Source organism: Pelodiscus sinensis, chromosome 9 (assembly GCF_049634645.1).
Source record: "Pelodiscus sinensis isolate JC-2024 chromosome 9, ASM4963464v1, whole genome shotgun sequence".
Taxonomy (NCBI): Eukaryota; Metazoa; Chordata; order Testudines; family Trionychidae; genus Pelodiscus; species Pelodiscus sinensis.
The window spans coordinates 16,358,162-16,375,288 of record NC_134719.1 but is presented as its reverse complement, the minus strand read 5'-3'; the positions used below and the strand labels follow the sequence as shown (position 1 = coordinate 16,375,288).

General features: G+C 42.4%; 1 protein-coding gene across 3 annotated transcripts in view; it reads left to right on the top strand.

Annotated features, from left to right (window-relative positions):
- The window catches only part of KANK4 (KN motif and ankyrin repeat domains 4), a 111,023-nt gene extending 98,689 nt beyond the window's left edge, over positions 1-12,334 (top strand). For all 3 annotated transcript variants that reach the window (XM_075936144.1, XM_075936143.1, XM_075936145.1), the window contains 3 exons: positions 4,452-4,652; positions 9,584-11,752; positions 12,094-12,334. In XM_075936144.1, coding sequence (XP_075792259.1) covers positions 4,452-4,652; positions 9,584-9,685 — 303 coding nt within the window. In that variant the 3' untranslated portion in view covers positions 9,686-11,752; positions 12,094-12,334. The remainder of the gene's footprint in view (positions 1-4,451; positions 4,653-9,583; positions 11,753-12,093) is intronic.
- Positions 12,335-17,127: the final 4,793 nt, after the last annotated feature.

Below are 17,127 nucleotides of genomic sequence, written 5' to 3'. Positions count from 1 at the left end.
CTGTGGGTGACAGTAGACAACAAATAAATATGAATCAACAGTGTAACTCCGTTTAAAAAAAAAAAAAAGCAAACAGCATTCTGAGATGTATTAGCAGAAACATTGTAAGCAAGACATTGTGACATAATTCTTCCGCTATACTCTGCACTGATCAGACTCAGCTGGTGTGTTGTGTCCAGTTCTGGGCACCATATGTTAGGAAAGATGTGGACAAGTTGGAGACTGTCAAGAGAAGAGCAACAAAAATGACTAAAGGTCTATAGAACATGACCTATGGAGAAGATTGAAAAAATGAGTTTGTTTAATCTGGAAGAGAGATAACAGAGATGAAAATACTAAGGGTATGTCTATATTGCTTTCCTCTTCTGAGAGAGGAATGCAAATACAGACACCCGAAATTGCAAATGAAGTGCGGATTTGAATTTCCCACGCTTCATTTGCATAATCGTGGACTGCCGCTTTTCTGGAATAGTGTCTTTCGATAGAACAAACACGGTCTCCGTGGGGTTATTTCGAGAGAAAACCCTTCCTTCGAAACAATCCTTACTCCTGGTTTAAGGATGATTTCGAAAGAAGGGTTTTCTCTCGAAATAACCCCGTGGGAACCACGTTTGTTGTCTTGAAAGACCCTATTCCAGAAAAGTGGCAGTCCGCAGTTATGCAAATGAAACATGGGAAATTCAAATCCGCGCTTCATTTGCAATTTCGGGTGTCTGCATTTGCATTTCTCTCGGAAGAGGAATGCAATGTAGATATACTGTAACAGTTTTCAATCACAGAAAAGATTGTTACAAAGAGGTGGGAGAAAAAATTGTTCTCCTTAACCTCTGAGAAGCGGACAAGAAGCAATGGTCTTATGTTGTAACAAGGATAACTTAGGTTGGATATTAGGGAAAACATCCTGTCAGTAGCTAAGCACTCTGCCCGAGGAGGTTGTGCATTCTCCATCATTGGTTATTTTAAAGAGCAAGGTCAGACAAACACCTCTCAGGAATGGTCTAGATCAGGGGTCTCAAACTCCTGGGCTGCAGGCCAGTCTTGGCTAGAGCAATTGCACAATCTGGCCCCGGACTCCCAGCCGGGTGGGGTCTGTCCATTACTGGCCCCCAAACTCCACCCCTTTCTGACATAGCTCAGCCCTGAGGACACAGCTTCAGGGCTCGGGGGAGGGAAGGCTGGCATCGCAAGCCAGCTATGGTTGTACACACACACTATGCTCCCCATTGCAGCAGGAGCTGCAGAGAAGAAGAGTGCACCAGGGGGCCCAGTGCACTCCGCTTCTCCCATTGCTCCTGTCACTGCTGTGAGTGGATGGGGGGGCATGACTGCTGCTGCTCTGCCAGGCCCCCAGAACCCGCCCCACAGGTGATCCCTGAAGCCGTGTCCTCAGGGGATGTGGTGTTATGGCAGTGAGAGAGTGGGCTGATAGTGGGAAGGGGAAGGGCTTGGGGTCTGGTAACTGATAGACCCGGCCTGCTGGGAGTCCTGGACTGGACTGCATAATCGCTCCAGCCGGGGCTGGCCCATGGCCTGGGCGTTTGAGACTCTAGATAATACTTCGCCTTGTCTTGAGTGCAAGGGGCTGAACTAGATGGCCTCTTGAGGTCCCTATGATTCTGTTTCTGTACACATCTGTGAACTAGATGATGCATGGGAACCATAGAGATTAGTTCCCTTACAACCCCAAGGCTCTGTCTAGACTGCAGGGTTTTTTCGAAAAAAGTAGCTTTTTTTCGAAAAAACTTCAACTGCGTCTAGACTACAGCCGTGTTCTTTCGAAATTAAATCGAAAGAACGCGGCTTTTCTTTTGACGGTGATACTCCTCATTTCACAGGAATAACGCCTTTTTTTCGAAAGTGCTCTTTCGAAAAAAGGCGCTATGTAATGCAAACTGTGCTTTTTCGAAAGAGAGCATCCAGACTGCCTGGGCGGCTTGCTTTTTCGAAAGAGGCTTGCAGTCTAGACGTAGCCCAAATGACATGATTCATTTGGCAAACTCATTCACAAGCCAAACCCTGCAAAGTTCATGCCGTCCTAATTATAATCATAACTGGCCAATTCCCATGGGTGGCGGGTAGCATAGGCTGGGGGAGGCTATGCCCTGGCCACACTCCACCCCTATGCCACACACACACCCGTTTCGGATTGGTGTGGCTGCTCCAGTCTCCCTCTGGGGTGATTCTAACTCATGCTGCACCATCCACCCTCTTGTCGATCCACTACTGGGAAGGGTGCAGCTGCACCGCCCATTCTCCCACTGCTCTCCCATTGATCCGGGACTGGGGAGGGTGCAGCTGTGCTGCCTGCCTTCCTGGTGCTCCAGGGCTGGGGGAGAAGAGGCCTGCAACTGTGTGCCACCTGCTCTTCTGTTACTCTGGGGCTGGGGGTGCTGGGGCTGCCTGCTTTGGGGCAAGTGGCTGATGGTTGGGGGGAGGGAAGGGGGACTGGAGGCTTGCCTCCCCCAGTTGGTGATTCCTGATTCATGGTTCGCCCATGATGGTTCCTATTACTTACTTACAATGTGAGTTCAGCATGAATAAAGGAATGAAAGATCTGGCCAAACAAAATGACTTTGGGATGTATTTATGGTGTAATTAATAAAGTCTCAGCACATATATGACCTAGCCTTATAAAGATGCTGCATGATAGAACCTTTTATATGCTAATTCAGCAAGCGCAAATAAACATGTTTAATACTCCTCAGAATTTATTTCCTTCATAATTATGTCCCCTTAAAGGTCTTTATAGGGAGAATAATTTAAGCACTACAGCAGGACATTGAGAAGCAAGATTATATGTGTTAATGTGTATATTGTATTGAAGTTACCAGTTTAGAAAGTTAAAAGCAGCATATTCAGCCAAATTGCAGACCACGGTGACGAAAATCCTCTGGACTTTGCCTGCCTCAGGGCGGCTTCTCAATCTACGCTCTTATGCACAAGTGTCAAACAATCAGTCAGTTGCTAATTAACATAATTGAAGGAAAACTGAGAGGGCCTGATCCTGCACTGTACTGAATTATCTCCCACATGCAGTAAGTGCCCTCAGCTACCATGCGGGCGGGAATGGGACCCAGAACCTTGCAGGCCCTGATGAAAATTGAGCAAGGTTGCCTAGGAACTCATTAGCTTTTTCGGACTCCCAACTGCTTGCTAAACAATGAAATAAGAGTCTAAGAAATTAAGGTGAAGTAAATTTAACATAAAGAACCCAGAATGTGAACCACTATGGGGAGGGGGAATTGTGTAGGGGTGAACACCACAGAATAAATATTTTTGAGACAACGTCTCTACACAGGATTATTTAGTGATCGTTGCGTGAACTTTTCTGGGCCCAATTCTCATTTACGCTAAGGTTCCTTTTCACCACTCTGGAATTTTTGTTCTTTTTCTTCTGGCAGTACAAAGGCAGCACGAGTGTGGTTATAAATGAACCTCTAAGGACCTTTGTGTAAAGGGCAACCTCTCTAAGTTTCACTAGTTTACTTTGCTGTTACAAACAGTGATAGCTTTATATTATATGGACAATAAAAACAAAAGAAATGGCCAGCTTGGCCAGGGCCAGAAGATTTAGGCTACTAGGGAGCCTTTGACACATGTCAAGGTGAGCGTTCCCTCTGTAATTTGCTTCCAAATTTCCTACCTCAGACAAAGTGGTACTGACAGGGGTAGTGTAAGGCTGTGTCTACATTGGGTCACTTATTCTGGAAAAGCAGCCGCTTTTCTGGAATAACTTGTCAGCTGTCTACACTGGTCGCTTGCTTTTCCAGAAAAGCAATGACGATCTACTGTAACATTATCAGTGTTTTTCTGGAAAAACTATGCTGCTCCCGTTCAGGCAAAAGTCCTTTTCCAGAAAAACTGTTCCGGAAAAGGGCCAGTGTAGACAGCACAGGAGTCTTTTCTGGAAAAAAGCCCCAATCGTGAAAATGACGATCGGGGCTTTTTTCCGGAAAAGCGCAGCTACATTGGCCACGGACGCTTTTCCAGAAAAAGTGCTTTTCCGGAAAAGCATCCTGCCAATGTAGATGCGCTTTTTCCGGAAATACTTATAACGGAAAACTGTTCCGTTTTAAGCATTTCCGGAAAAGGGTGCCAGTGTAGACATAGCCTAAATGTCTACCACCTCTTATTACTGGATGGACCTAGAAGTGCTCAACTGCATGTCATTAGCCCGATACAGCTAATAGCTAACAGATAATCTCCAGTAGCACCAGTGGCAGGGCCTTCTCTTTTGGGACACACACAAGTGAGCTTTAGTCATGCTCTCACAATGAAGTTCTGAGGAGCCATAGAAGAATCACCCCATAGATTTGTTACAGCATCTGCTGTAGGGCTCCCCGTGTTCCAAACAAGGCTGCTATGCTATTTGAATGCTTAGATTGTGCAAATAAGTTACCCACCAAGAGAATGTATGTCATTATGTTTGGTCTGTCTTGCAATATTTCCAGGGAGGCCAAACAGCCTTAATGTTAGGTGTCAGCCATGACAGGGGAGATATGGTGAGAGCCTTGTTGTCTTGCAAGGCTGACATAAACCTGCAGGATGATAATGGGACTTCTGCACTGATGGTTGCCTGTCATCATGATAACGCTGAGATCGCGAAGCTTCTTCTGGCTCACCCTGGTTGTAACACTGCCTTAAAGGACAAGGTAAGGGAAACCAGCCATTGGAGCATGTACTGTAAAAAATGTGTGTGTTCACATAGTCACTGCCGGGAGACAGTTAGTGGATGTTTAAATAAACCACATGGCCTTAGAACAGGACAGGAGCAGAAACTAGATACTTTTGTTTCTCCCTTATCCAACATGTTAATAAGTGGGCTTTGGCTCTGTTCCTTGACTGTTTCACAAACAAAGGGGACTGGATCAGTTTTAAAGATTTGAAGGATTAATTAACCTGAGTTTTAACTCATTTATCAATTCCAAACCAAGCTGCACAAATTGCCTACTTAGAAGTGCAATGAAACCTGCTTTAACAGAGAAGCTCCTGCCTTCATAGACCACTTTCGGTGTAGCCCCAAATATACTAACTATAGTTGTACCCCAGCATCTGTAGGAGGTCAGTGTCATTAAGCAAAAAATATTTTTTTCAGTTTGTTGAGCATTCACTTAAGACAGGGGTCACTATCAATATGGTGAACACGTAAGTACAAGAAGAAAGAACTACAGCTGCATACGGTGCTGGAGGTTTGGTACAGGATGTCCCCACTATAAGTCACTACGGCATACATTCATTCCGCACTCTTAAGCCATGCCAAAAAATCCCCCCAATTTGAGCAAATGGAAGTCAGCCAGAGAAAAAAAAATTCCCCACTTTAATTTATTTTGCTATAAAACCAAGTTTTTTGGAACATATCTTGGACTTACAGTGAAGACGGCCTGTATATGAAAAAGTGTGAGCGAGAGGAGAATGATTCCAGCACAGGTCCTGATCTCTTTAAAATACCATAAAAAGGTAACACTTGGGTTGCACTCACGCAGCATGAACCTCAAGATGTTTCTTATTTTGTACACTGGGGATCCCAAGCTACCAGCCTGTGGGCCATCTCTAGCCAGAGTGATTGCGTGATCTAGCCCAGGACTTCAGGTGGGCTGAGAGGGGGCTATCTGTTGCCACCCCTTCCTGCTATTGCCCTATCCTCTCCTTTCCTGTCACCCTGTCCCTAAGGACATGGCTTTATAGATCACCGGAGAGGCCTGGCACCGCATGGTGACAGCAGTCACATGCAGACACCCCCCCTGCAACACACTCCCTGTGGCAGCAGGAGTTTGAGAGCCCTGTTTACACATTCAGTATACCAGGATACAGCCCTCTGCATTTGGCACTGTGGGTTGTGATCGACAAGCAGGTTACAAACGATATTACACGCCCCTTTGACATTTACCAGATAATTAAATTGAAAATAATGTGAAAGTTCCACTCTAGGGCTGTATTCCAGCATTATGATTTAGTGCTAAAACCACAGAAAAATATCATTTATAGACCACAGCTTCATTAGTTTTATATAAAATCTTGGCACATAAACACACATTGGCCAGTTCTCCACTTGAAAGAGCCATTGAAAGCAATTGCATCAATCAGAGTCAAGTAATGGCATGTACCCCCCATTCAACTACAGGGGGTCACCACTGAAAAAACCCACTTTCTTCCTCCGAATGCCATTCTGCCATTTGTAACAGCCAGCGAGCCTCCCTTTTATAGGGTTCCAGTCCCCAAACTACCCCAGGGCTCTTCAGTGACATCAAATCCCCGATCAAGTGATCCATTGCCTGGTTACACATTCACCTCGTTGAACTCAGTTACATAGAGACTCACACTGGTCCCTCACAATCGTCCATGTTGCACCAGGCAGTGAGACTGTTACTCATCATGGGAGGTGTAGGCCATCCAGAGAGCCCATCCAGCAATTAAAATTTGGAGCTTAATCATTTGGAACTACAACTCCCACAAGTATCAGAGCAGCATTTTCAATACAAATATTGTAGTTTTTGGCCAGAATATTTTGGTGTTTCTGCCCAAAATGAACACTTCCGGTGAAAAACTCTCTCCTTTTTTGATCTGCTCTAGTATTTAGGCATAGTGGTCTGATACTCCACGGCCCTGAGTACTTACAGTTCCTATGGATGTCAACGTATGGGAAGTTCGGTATTTCTGGAATGATCTTCTCAGCTCTAGTGGAAAGAACTCTTGCACATCTACAAAGGGGTACATTTTTACTAAAGAACAGGCCACACCTTGCTTTTTAGAAGTGAAATATTCAGCTTTTAGCCAACATAATGTAGTATCCCTGCTGCCAAATTAGAGGTACAAATACATTTACTTCTGGGTGCAAAAATATGGATACAAATTTGTATAAGTGCAAGTTACACTCAGACAAGGGAAACCAACCTTGCTGAAAATTTTTTGCTCAAGATGTATTAAAACCTGTTACTATATAGGGTGAAACCCTGGGCCAGATGAAGCCACAGGCGTTTTTCTACTAATCCCTTGAATAGGCTAACATTCATGCTAAATGGCATGCTGTATGTCCAGGCAGCAGTCACCAAAACATGAAGTGATTCTTCTGTTTTGAAAAACACATCCGGGCCCAGTTCTGCCCTTTGGGTACATAGATTTAAATGACTGAGAGTTGCACCAATGTGTCTGAAAGGCAGAAGTGAGCCCTTAAGATCTTGTCAAGAGAGAGCCTTGCAACAAAAGCCCAGTCAGCAGCATATGCCAAATTTTCCATGTCCTTCCTTCTCACAGGTTAAATAGATCATCTGGATGCAAAGAAAATTACTGCCTTGGCAAAGATCACACTAGCACATTTAAAAATCTCATTGCAGCCTTGGGAGTATAGTCGCAATAGCAGCACAATTTTGTGAAATCTCTATCTTATTTAAAAACAACCAATAGCACCTTAGAGACTAACAAAAATATATAATATCATGAGCTTTCATGGGTAAAACCCACTTCATCAGATGAGCTGGAATGGAAATAACAGAAACCAAGATATCAGCTCATCTGAAGAAGTGGGTTTTACCCATGAAAGCTCATGATACTATTATATATATATATTAGTCTCTAAGGTGCCACAGGACTACTGATTATCTTATTTTGTTAAGGAAGATTTGGAGACCCCCTCGAGTGAACAACTAGCAGTTAATTCTAAGACAGAAATTTTTATTTACAGCTTGTCTAAATCATAGTCTTACTTGGGCACTTTGTAATGTGAAAACAGGAAAAGAAATGTTCTTAAGATGACCTTTTGAGGAAATAACTTAGCTTTCTGCATGCCTGTGGTACTAGGAAGATTACAGATCTGCACCTGCTTCTTTCCCTCTGTTTAATGAAATTAGACAGCAAATTTTGCTAGTGAGGGATAAAGATGTGCTGCACAGTAATGTTATTTGAAGGTTTTAATCTGAATGATGACTGATGTGAAACTAGTCACTTACTGGAGCCTCCTTCTCCTCCCCCCCACAAATCAATCCACATCCATCACAATGCTGCTCCTTGTACCAGCTGCCTTGTTGTCATATTTCCCATGTGAAACACAAAAGAAGCATTGCTTATACATTTACTGACAAATAGCTTTTGGTATTGTGACAAGGACTGAACAATGTTATTTACATAAACACAATTAAATGTTTAAAAGCCAGACCAGTCGCAAGCCAGCAGGACACTAGAGTGCCAATTAACTGTTGAAGTTTCTGAGGAGCTATATACAGTGGCTGGACGTGTGGAATTTCTCAGTAATTTGGTTTGGTTTGTGTGTAAGCAGGGGGATCATACAATATCTCTTCAATGACTCCCACTGATTATCCAGGATGAATTTCACAGCCTTCATTACCACAGAGCAACATAGTTTTAAGATGAGGATGGAAGAGTAGACAGGAACATAAGGGCAGGCCTAGCTATATGAGATTAATACAGTAGACTGATCTATATATTCAGCCTCGCTACGTCTACATTGGCATCCCTTTCTGGAAAAGGGATGCTAATGAGACGAGTCGGAATTGCAAATCCGTGGAGGATTTAAATATCCCCCGCGGCATTTGCATTTACATGGCTGCCGCTTTTTTCCGGCTTCAGGATAAGCCAGAGAAAAGCGCCAGTCTAGACGCGATTCTCTGGAAAATAAGCCCTTTTCCGGAGGATTTTTTATTCCTACTTTCAAGTGTGCAGTTCCGAAGTGTCTAATCTGCATCCCTTTTCCGGAAAAGGGGTGCAGTATAGACACAGCCCCTGTGTCTGTACCGTCACATATACAATAGTTTACCCATATACACTCAAACGGAGACAAATACAAGCACACTCTACATTTATCTTAATTCATTATTTAATGGGGAATATCACCTAAAACTGGGCAAGGCACTACAATGATAGATTCATCAGAAACACTAACTAGACCTGGCAAGAACTGTTTTATGCTGAAAAATTCATTTCAGTTCAGAGAGCCCAGAGTCATGACCAAAAGCTGAACACCAAAGGTAATGTCTTTTGTTTAAATTAAACACACATGTTATAACAATCTCTTTCTACAACTCCTATTCATTTTACTGAGATAAAGCAGCTGATCTGGTAACTAAGATGGGCAGTCTTTGATACTTTGATCAGAGACGATGCTCACATTCACACACATCTCCTTACGTTGGGTGCTGTTCTCAGGAAGACAGACAAAAGGGGGAGACTTCTGGCATTTGAATACCATTTTCTCCTTCCTTGAGAGCCTCAGGGATGACATTGGCCAGGGAGGGCCTGTGGCACAGAATAGTCTGGTATCTTGTGGCCTGTAATATTTTGGACTCATTTTAGTGGTTGGATTTAGTGTATGGATGCTGAGTGCCATCGATGGCCTGTGATATAGAGGAGGCCAAACTAGATGATCTAGTGATCGTTCTGGCCTTGAAAGATGTGATTCTATAAATGATTAGGCTGTTTTGATGTCATGGGCAATATTGTCACTAGCATGCCACCTTAGAGACTAAAAAAAATATATAATATCATGAGCTTTCATGAGTAAAACCCACTTCATCTTTTTATTTTAAAGATTTGCATAGTCAATTCATTTTCTTTTTTTCCCTCCTCCATGTAGAGTGGTAGTTCTGCTCTGTCCATCGCTCTGAAATCTGCCCACATGGAAATTGCAGAGCTTCTCCAAGCCCACACAGAGCAGAGCCGGTCTTTGTCTAAATAGAGGAAAAGGAAAATAGCATTTGTCGGAATGGGGAATGGATAACAAAAGGTTCATTCTTTTCATAACTCTGCTTCCAATTTAGATGCCAATGATTGTAGCTGATACCGCTGATTTCTATACTTACTGAGAACTATGTTAACTATTTGCATACATTCCTAATATATACTTCTCCTCATTAATCTGCTTTTACAGTCTTACCCTATGCATAGTGCCATAAATTACTCAAATGCTGTTTCAGAGAGTTAGATTATTGCATTTCCTTTTATTAACACACTTGGTCTTGATCTTAAAACTGAATTCTACTATTAATGCCTCACAGTATAATTTTGTCACGTCGGTGAACAAAACAAAAACAAAAGCACATTAGAAAAGCAATACTTACTTTTTTGTAATTTTAGATATTAGTGTTCTTTTTAAACAACTATTTAAAATGTGTCTCATTTATATTGCAAGTTTGCATCTTACTGTTTATTATTACACCTTCTGTATGCGCTAGCAGGGAATGGTTACTCAATATAATTGCAGTAAATACAAATCAGGTGGATTCTATAAAAATATCAAATCCTATTGATGTGTTGTTATGTGCTCAAAAGCAATAATTAAAATTAATGCTCTAGTAATATATATGAGTGTGCCAGAGTCAAATATACAGACATTGTTTTTCTTGTATTCAGAATGACCATATGGCTCTCATTTTTTCTAATTAAATTTGCATTAACCAGGAACCATGGCCCCGTGGCATATACTATATATCGTTTATAGGATGCTGAGGTACAATTGTGATGTATCAGGTTATCCAAACACAGCACAGGAGACAAATTACTTGATATAATAACATAATATTCTCTGCAAAGATGGGTTAGTATTGTCTGAAAGGTTGCATATTTATTTTCCATAGAGCCTCTTCCGATGATAATAGTTTCTACCCAGAAAGTGCCCTTTGGGCAAACATCTGTTTTTCAGTTTCCAGCATGCTTTTGGAACCCACCAAACTAAGCAGAATTAAATCTGTGTAGTAATGTAGTTGACAGATTTTTCCTGTGTACACTACAGCATTATTTTGAAATAACACATATTATTTCAAAATAAGGTGAGTGTCCACACAGCAAGCCAGTTTTTTCAAAATTATTTCCAAATAATAAGCTTCTTATTTCAAAACTCTAAACCCTCATTTCATGAGGAATAACACTTATTTTGAAATTGCTATTACGAAATAGCAGTAGTGTGGATGCTCCACTGCTGCTTTTATGAAAGAGCTCTTCCCCTGGGCCATTCAAAGTAATTACTCCCTAGTGCTTCCTGGCGCTCTGAATTGAGGGAATGCCACATTGGGGAAGACTGCCTGAGACTAATTTCAAGGCTTTCCTGTAGTGTGGACGTGCTATTTCAAAATCGTTATTTCGGGAGTTATTATTCCAAAATAAACGTATTTAGAAATACCCTTGTAGTGTACACATACCCTGGATGATCTGCTCCCATCAGAGAAGCTAGGGCTGCCTTCCTCTTTCAAAGCAGGTACATTATATCTCAGAGGGACTTCCTCTGTGAAAGCCACATCCAAAGGGTCCCATCCTGGAGGGTACTGAGAACACAGTGTGAGATACTGAGTACCTTCAACTCCGACTGAACTCAGCATCTCACAAGAATTACTCAGCACCTTGCAGAATTGAGCCAGGAATCCCTATCCCTGCAAACATCTTTCCATTCTCATTAGCTCTTCCCCATTAAGACAAAAATTAACAAATCTTGATGTTAGAATTCTTCCATTGGAAGAGCCTTTCTGTTGACTTCAGAGGGCTTGGGATCAGGCCCTGATTGTACATAACCATTAACATTGCGTGCAGCTTGAAGTGAGTGAGAATGGATTCAGTAGCACTTACTACAAATCAAACGTACTGGTTTGCTAATTTCCTCATTCTTATTTCTAAAGAAAAACAAATCCTGATCTAATTATTTGGGATTATTTATAAATCACATTATATCATATTACTGTAATCTAATATGCATTTGCAGTGCATATCAAAATCATTTCCAAGACTGACAGCATGTTCTTGTCCTTACTCTAAGGCTATGTCTAGACTGCAAGCCTCTTTCGAAAGAGAGCGTCTAGACTGCACGCGGAACTTTCGAAAGAGCAAGCCGCTTTTTCGAAAGAAAGCACCCAGTGAGTCTGGATGCTCTCTTTCGAAGAAGCCCTATTTACATTCAAGAACGCCTTCTTTCGAAAGAAGCACTTTCGAAAGAAGGCGTTCTTCCTCGTGAAATGAGGTTTACCGCTGTCGAAAGAAAAGCCGCGTTCTTTCGATTTAATTTCGAAAGAACGCGGCTGCAGTCTAGACGCAGGTGAAGTTTTTTCGGAAAAAGGCTACTTTTCCCGAAAAAACCCCTGAGTCTGGACACAGCCTAAGAAAACTCTCAATGGATTAGGTGGGAGTTTAGCTGGAGTAAGGAAAACAGGATCCCGTCCTTTGTTATTTTTCATTATTCAGATGTTTTCACACTACTGTATAATTCTGTTTATTTCCTTTCATGGTTCTTAGTCAAAAGCAGTCTGTATGGTCATCATCCCAGGCATGTATCTCCCATTTTACTGTATCCCAAAAAGAATTTACCTCTTTTGTGTGTGAATAAAAGCCAGATTTGAATTTACCTGCATGTGTTCTTCTACTTATTTTCATTCTTCGCTGGGACAGAAAATTAGATCACACGTATTACTGGAGAGCTAGTTTGCTTTGTGACAAATGGTGAAATCATCCATTGCCTCACCATACACTGCAGTCAATGGAAAATTCTTCTTGACTCCAGTGGGAGCTGAATCAGAAACAGACAAAGGTACCTTTTGTGATGCCTTTGCATTTAGGTGAGTTTTAGTCTTAATTACTATAGGGAAACTGAATTATATAGGCTACAGAAAACAAGGCAAAACCTCTGAGCTCCACTACCTCCAACACATTTCAATGGGATGACAAAGTCCCTTTTTAGAGACAAGGAGTCACCAATGGATACATGATGAGAAACTTTATAAAACGATTAAACAATGTCAGGATTACTAACACAAGATCTGGAATTTGAAAGGTAATCAATATACTATACCAACTCTCCAAGGTTTAAACAAACACAAAATCAATTTAAAAAATAAGCTGAGTTGCCCAAATATCACTACCGGTTATGCTCCATGAGGCAGACCCACAGCATTCACAGCAAAATAAAAGAGATGTTTTCAGAAGTGAAGATTAGAGGAGTATCCTTGACTTTGAATAGGAACTCAAAGACTAAGAGTAATGAGAAATGAACACAAAGGGCCACCAGAGACAGATAGGTAGTGGTACATTGTTCATCTATACCAGAGATGGACAATAATTTTTGCCCCGGAGGCCACTTCAAAAATTTTTGAAGTAGCCCATGGCCATCCCAAAAGAGGCGGGTCATAAACAGGAAGTGGCAGAGCCTAAATGGGATGGGGCAGGGCTACTCAACCCCCAGACCATGATTGGCTTGGGGGTGGGGGAGCCCCTTTGTCCCCCTTCCCACTAGGCGCCCATGCCGTGGAAGAGCTTGGCACGCTCCCCCACACCCAGGCCAATCAGGGCTTGGGGCAGAGGAGTGCCGGAAGCCTCCTCCCACCCTGTGAGGAGCATGTAGTGCTTTGAAGTGCCGCGGGTTCCTTGCAGGGCCAGAGCACGGTGAAGGAAGCTTCATGCAGTTCCCCCGCCCCCATGCCCTGATTGCCCTGGGGGCAGGGGAGCGTGTGACGCCTCCTTCGCTCTCCCCCTTGCCCTGCAAGCAGCGTGAGGCACTTCAAAACACCATGTGTTCCTGGCAGTGTAGGAGGAGGCTTCGCACGCTCCCCCACCCCCTGGCCAATTAAAGCTTGGGAGCAGGGGAGCCTTCTCTGCTCTGCTCCCACCCTGCGAGCCAGAAAAAAGTTTGTTGAGCATACTTTTGTTTTGGTTTTTTTGCTTAACTCCTCTGAAGGGCCTTTTTGTTGCTCAACAATCTTTTCCCTGGCATGTTTTGTGTTGTTGTTGTTCGGTATTTTTTCCGAAACCATCTGGCAACCCTAATCTAATACCACTCGGAGATCAGGATACAGAACTAGATGGAGGGAAGCATTCAGATACCAGTGATGCGTGCAGTATAAAAACTTACACAGAACAGAACTATCACTGATCAGAGCTTGCATAGCAGCTCCTGGGTTCTCACATCTGATCTTCTCATCTCTTTCCCATTTATAGCTATTTTCTTCTAAGTCTCTGTTTTCTCTTGGGTTTCTTATTTATTTTTGTTCCTCTCTCCCTCTCCCTCCCCAATGACCTTTACTTTTCCTTGATTTGTACTTTAGCTCCTTTAATCTGCGTGTTCTTGCATGTTTGTTTTCATTCCTTTACCTTCTGTTTCTTCTCTTCCTTCCTACCATTTCCTGCTCCCTCTTCCTCTCACAGGGAGAAATAACTGAAGTGCTGGCTGATTGATTCTCTGCTGCAGGCAACAAGGAAATCAGGCAAATGGGAAACTGTTCTCTGGGAAACCTTGGTTCAGTTCTTACCTCTGCAAGATGTAGAGCAGGGATTTGAACTTTGGTGTCCCATGCTACAGAAGAGTGCACTAGTCACTGGGCTATTCTGATCTCTCTCCCTCTCCCTTCGGTTTGAGATCCCTGCCCTACATGCTATTGTAATAATCTTAGTACAAAATATGTGTTTTATGGTATCATCTGAAAATTAAGAACTTGCTAGTCACAATATGATGATGAAATTTATTTAGCAAACTTACATGTAAAGTTATGAAGATCAGCTGAAATTAGATCTGAAATATGTTTACCAGACAAGCCAGCATAAACCAGATTCTCAGAGACAAAGGACATGCTGACACCTCTAGCCAGCTGCTGTCAAGTTTTTCACAAGTTTTTACTTTGGTTTGACATGATGTTTTTTGTTTGTTTATTTTTCAGAGCTGCCAGTGCAATGAAAAATCAATTTATTCATAGAGCATTAACTGGGTACTGTTTGAAAACATGGGTGAATCTGTAGATTCACGTCTCTCCAGGTTTGTGGTGGGCATTGTTTTCCTGACAAGACTAGATAAGGCTGAAACATGTCAAACCTGGCTTTCAACCCTGTCCCGTCTCCCTGTCCTCCCCAAAATATCTTTCACCTGTTATTTCTAGAACAAAAAACAGGACTATGTAGCACTTTATTTCTAGGTCACCTTTTGCCAGAGTTAATCAGAAGCTGAATGCTACACTCAGCCTGCGACTAGGGAGAAAGCCAGACTGCTGAGGCTTCAATGCCACTGTGCAATACTACTGGCCTCCGGGACCCCACTAGGCACCAATCACTGAGGGTGCATCTAGATTACATGCCTCTGCCGACAGAGCCATATAAAATAAGCTCCCTGACATAGTCAATGAAGAGGGGATTTAAATATCCCCGGTTTCATTAACATAAAAATGGCCACCACACTGTGCCAGCTCAGCTGATCGTCGGCACAGCGCGCGAGTCAACTGACAAAAGCAGCATACTTTTAAGTGCAATTGACACCATAGCCTCAGGTCTCCTCCTACCTATTAAGACTGTATTAGCACAGGGAGAGGAGGCTGAAATCACCACTACATTGCCCCAGTTCTGTCGCTAGCATTGCATAGCACATTCATTTCAGCAACCCCAATGCTGCCAAAAGTGAAGACAGGCTGGTCAGTTAATTCAGAGATAGTCAAAAAACCCTTTACTTTAAGCAGATGTCTGTGGACTACATAGGCTCATTTCATTTCCCCTGAAACAAAAAACAGGACTATGTAGCACTTTAAAGACTAACAAGATGGTTTATTAGGTGATGAGCTTTCGTGGGCCAGACCCACTTCCTCATATCAAATTGTGGAAGAAAATTGGCATGACCATATATACCAAAGGGATACAATCAAAAAAAGTGAACATATATAAAAAGGACAAATCAAATTTCAGAACAGAGGGGCTATGTCTGGACTGCCATGACTTTCCGCAAATGCTTTTAACGGAAAAACCACTTTTTGCGGAAAAGCGTCCGTGCCAATCTAGACGCGCTTTCCCGCAAAAAAGCCCCGATCGCCATTTTCGCGATCGGGGCTTTTTTGCAGAAAACAAATCTGAGCTGTCTACACTGCCCCTTTTACGCAAAAGTTTTGCGCAAAAGGACTTTTGCCTGAATGGGAGCAGAATAGTATTTCCGCAAGAAGCACTGATTTCTTACAGTAGGAAGTCAGTGCTTTTGCAGAAATTCAAGTGGCCAGTGTAGAAAGCTGGCAAGTTTTTCTGGAAAAGCGGATGATTTTCTGGAAAAACTGGCCAGTCTAGACACAGCCAGGGGGAATGAGGGGGGGGAGGTAAATTTCTGTGAGCTAATGATATTAGAGGTAATAATTGGAGAAGCTATCTTTGTAATGGGTAAGGTAATTAGCATCTCTGTTGAGACCCCGATATAAAGTGTCAAATTTAAGCATGAATGACAGTTCAGAGGTTTCTCTTTCAAGTCTGCTGTGAAAAGGTCTTTGAAGCAGGATGCAGGTAGTCAAGTCGTTGAGACAATGCCCTTTCTGGTTGAAATGGCAAGAAACTGTGTTTTCTTTGTGATACTGTCTGATATCTGTTTTGTCATTTCCCCTGACATCCCCTTCACCACTGGCAGCCCAATCCATATAACGCTGTAAAAATTAGGCAATTCCTCAGGGATAACCAGGGTAGGGAGACACTTTTGTTCTCCAAATAGGATAAGATTGTGTGAACAATGAACTCTCCAGAAACCTTGGAGGTGACTATGCGTACAAACAGACTATGGACAACAACAGTGACATTATATACACATCTGAGGTGATAATTTATCACTTGGTCACTGTACCTAAACAAGTGGGTTTAAATAGGGCATAAGCTCTGAAAATGATGCATTTGCCATATCCCAACATACAATGATATATGATATTGTCCTGTCTCAGAATATTTGTATCAAACTACATCAACACAGATATAAGAGAAAAAAAGAACAAATAGAAGAATCATCCCCTTCCAGAACAAGTGTCTTTGGGACACACATTTACTAGACTTTAAAATCTGGTGCTCAGAAATCACAGTGATGAGTGTATTAGCAGTCCTAGATCACATTAGATAACTAGATTAAATTAGATTTGAGTACATAGATAACATTTTGCTGCCATGGCCATAACATCTTAGACAAACTTTGTCAAGATTATGTAACAGAATTCCATAAACCAGACCATCCACCCCTCCTACTTCAATCAAACAGGCCTGCAACATCAACAACATCCAATTAATGCATTTGTGCTTAGCTACTGTGATAATGAGTAGTAGGCAGTATAAAACCCTCATATAGATAATCACCTAAAAGATTCCACAAAGGACCTAAGAGTTAGCATTGGTTCATACACTCTGATACCATGGTGTAGTATAAGTTAC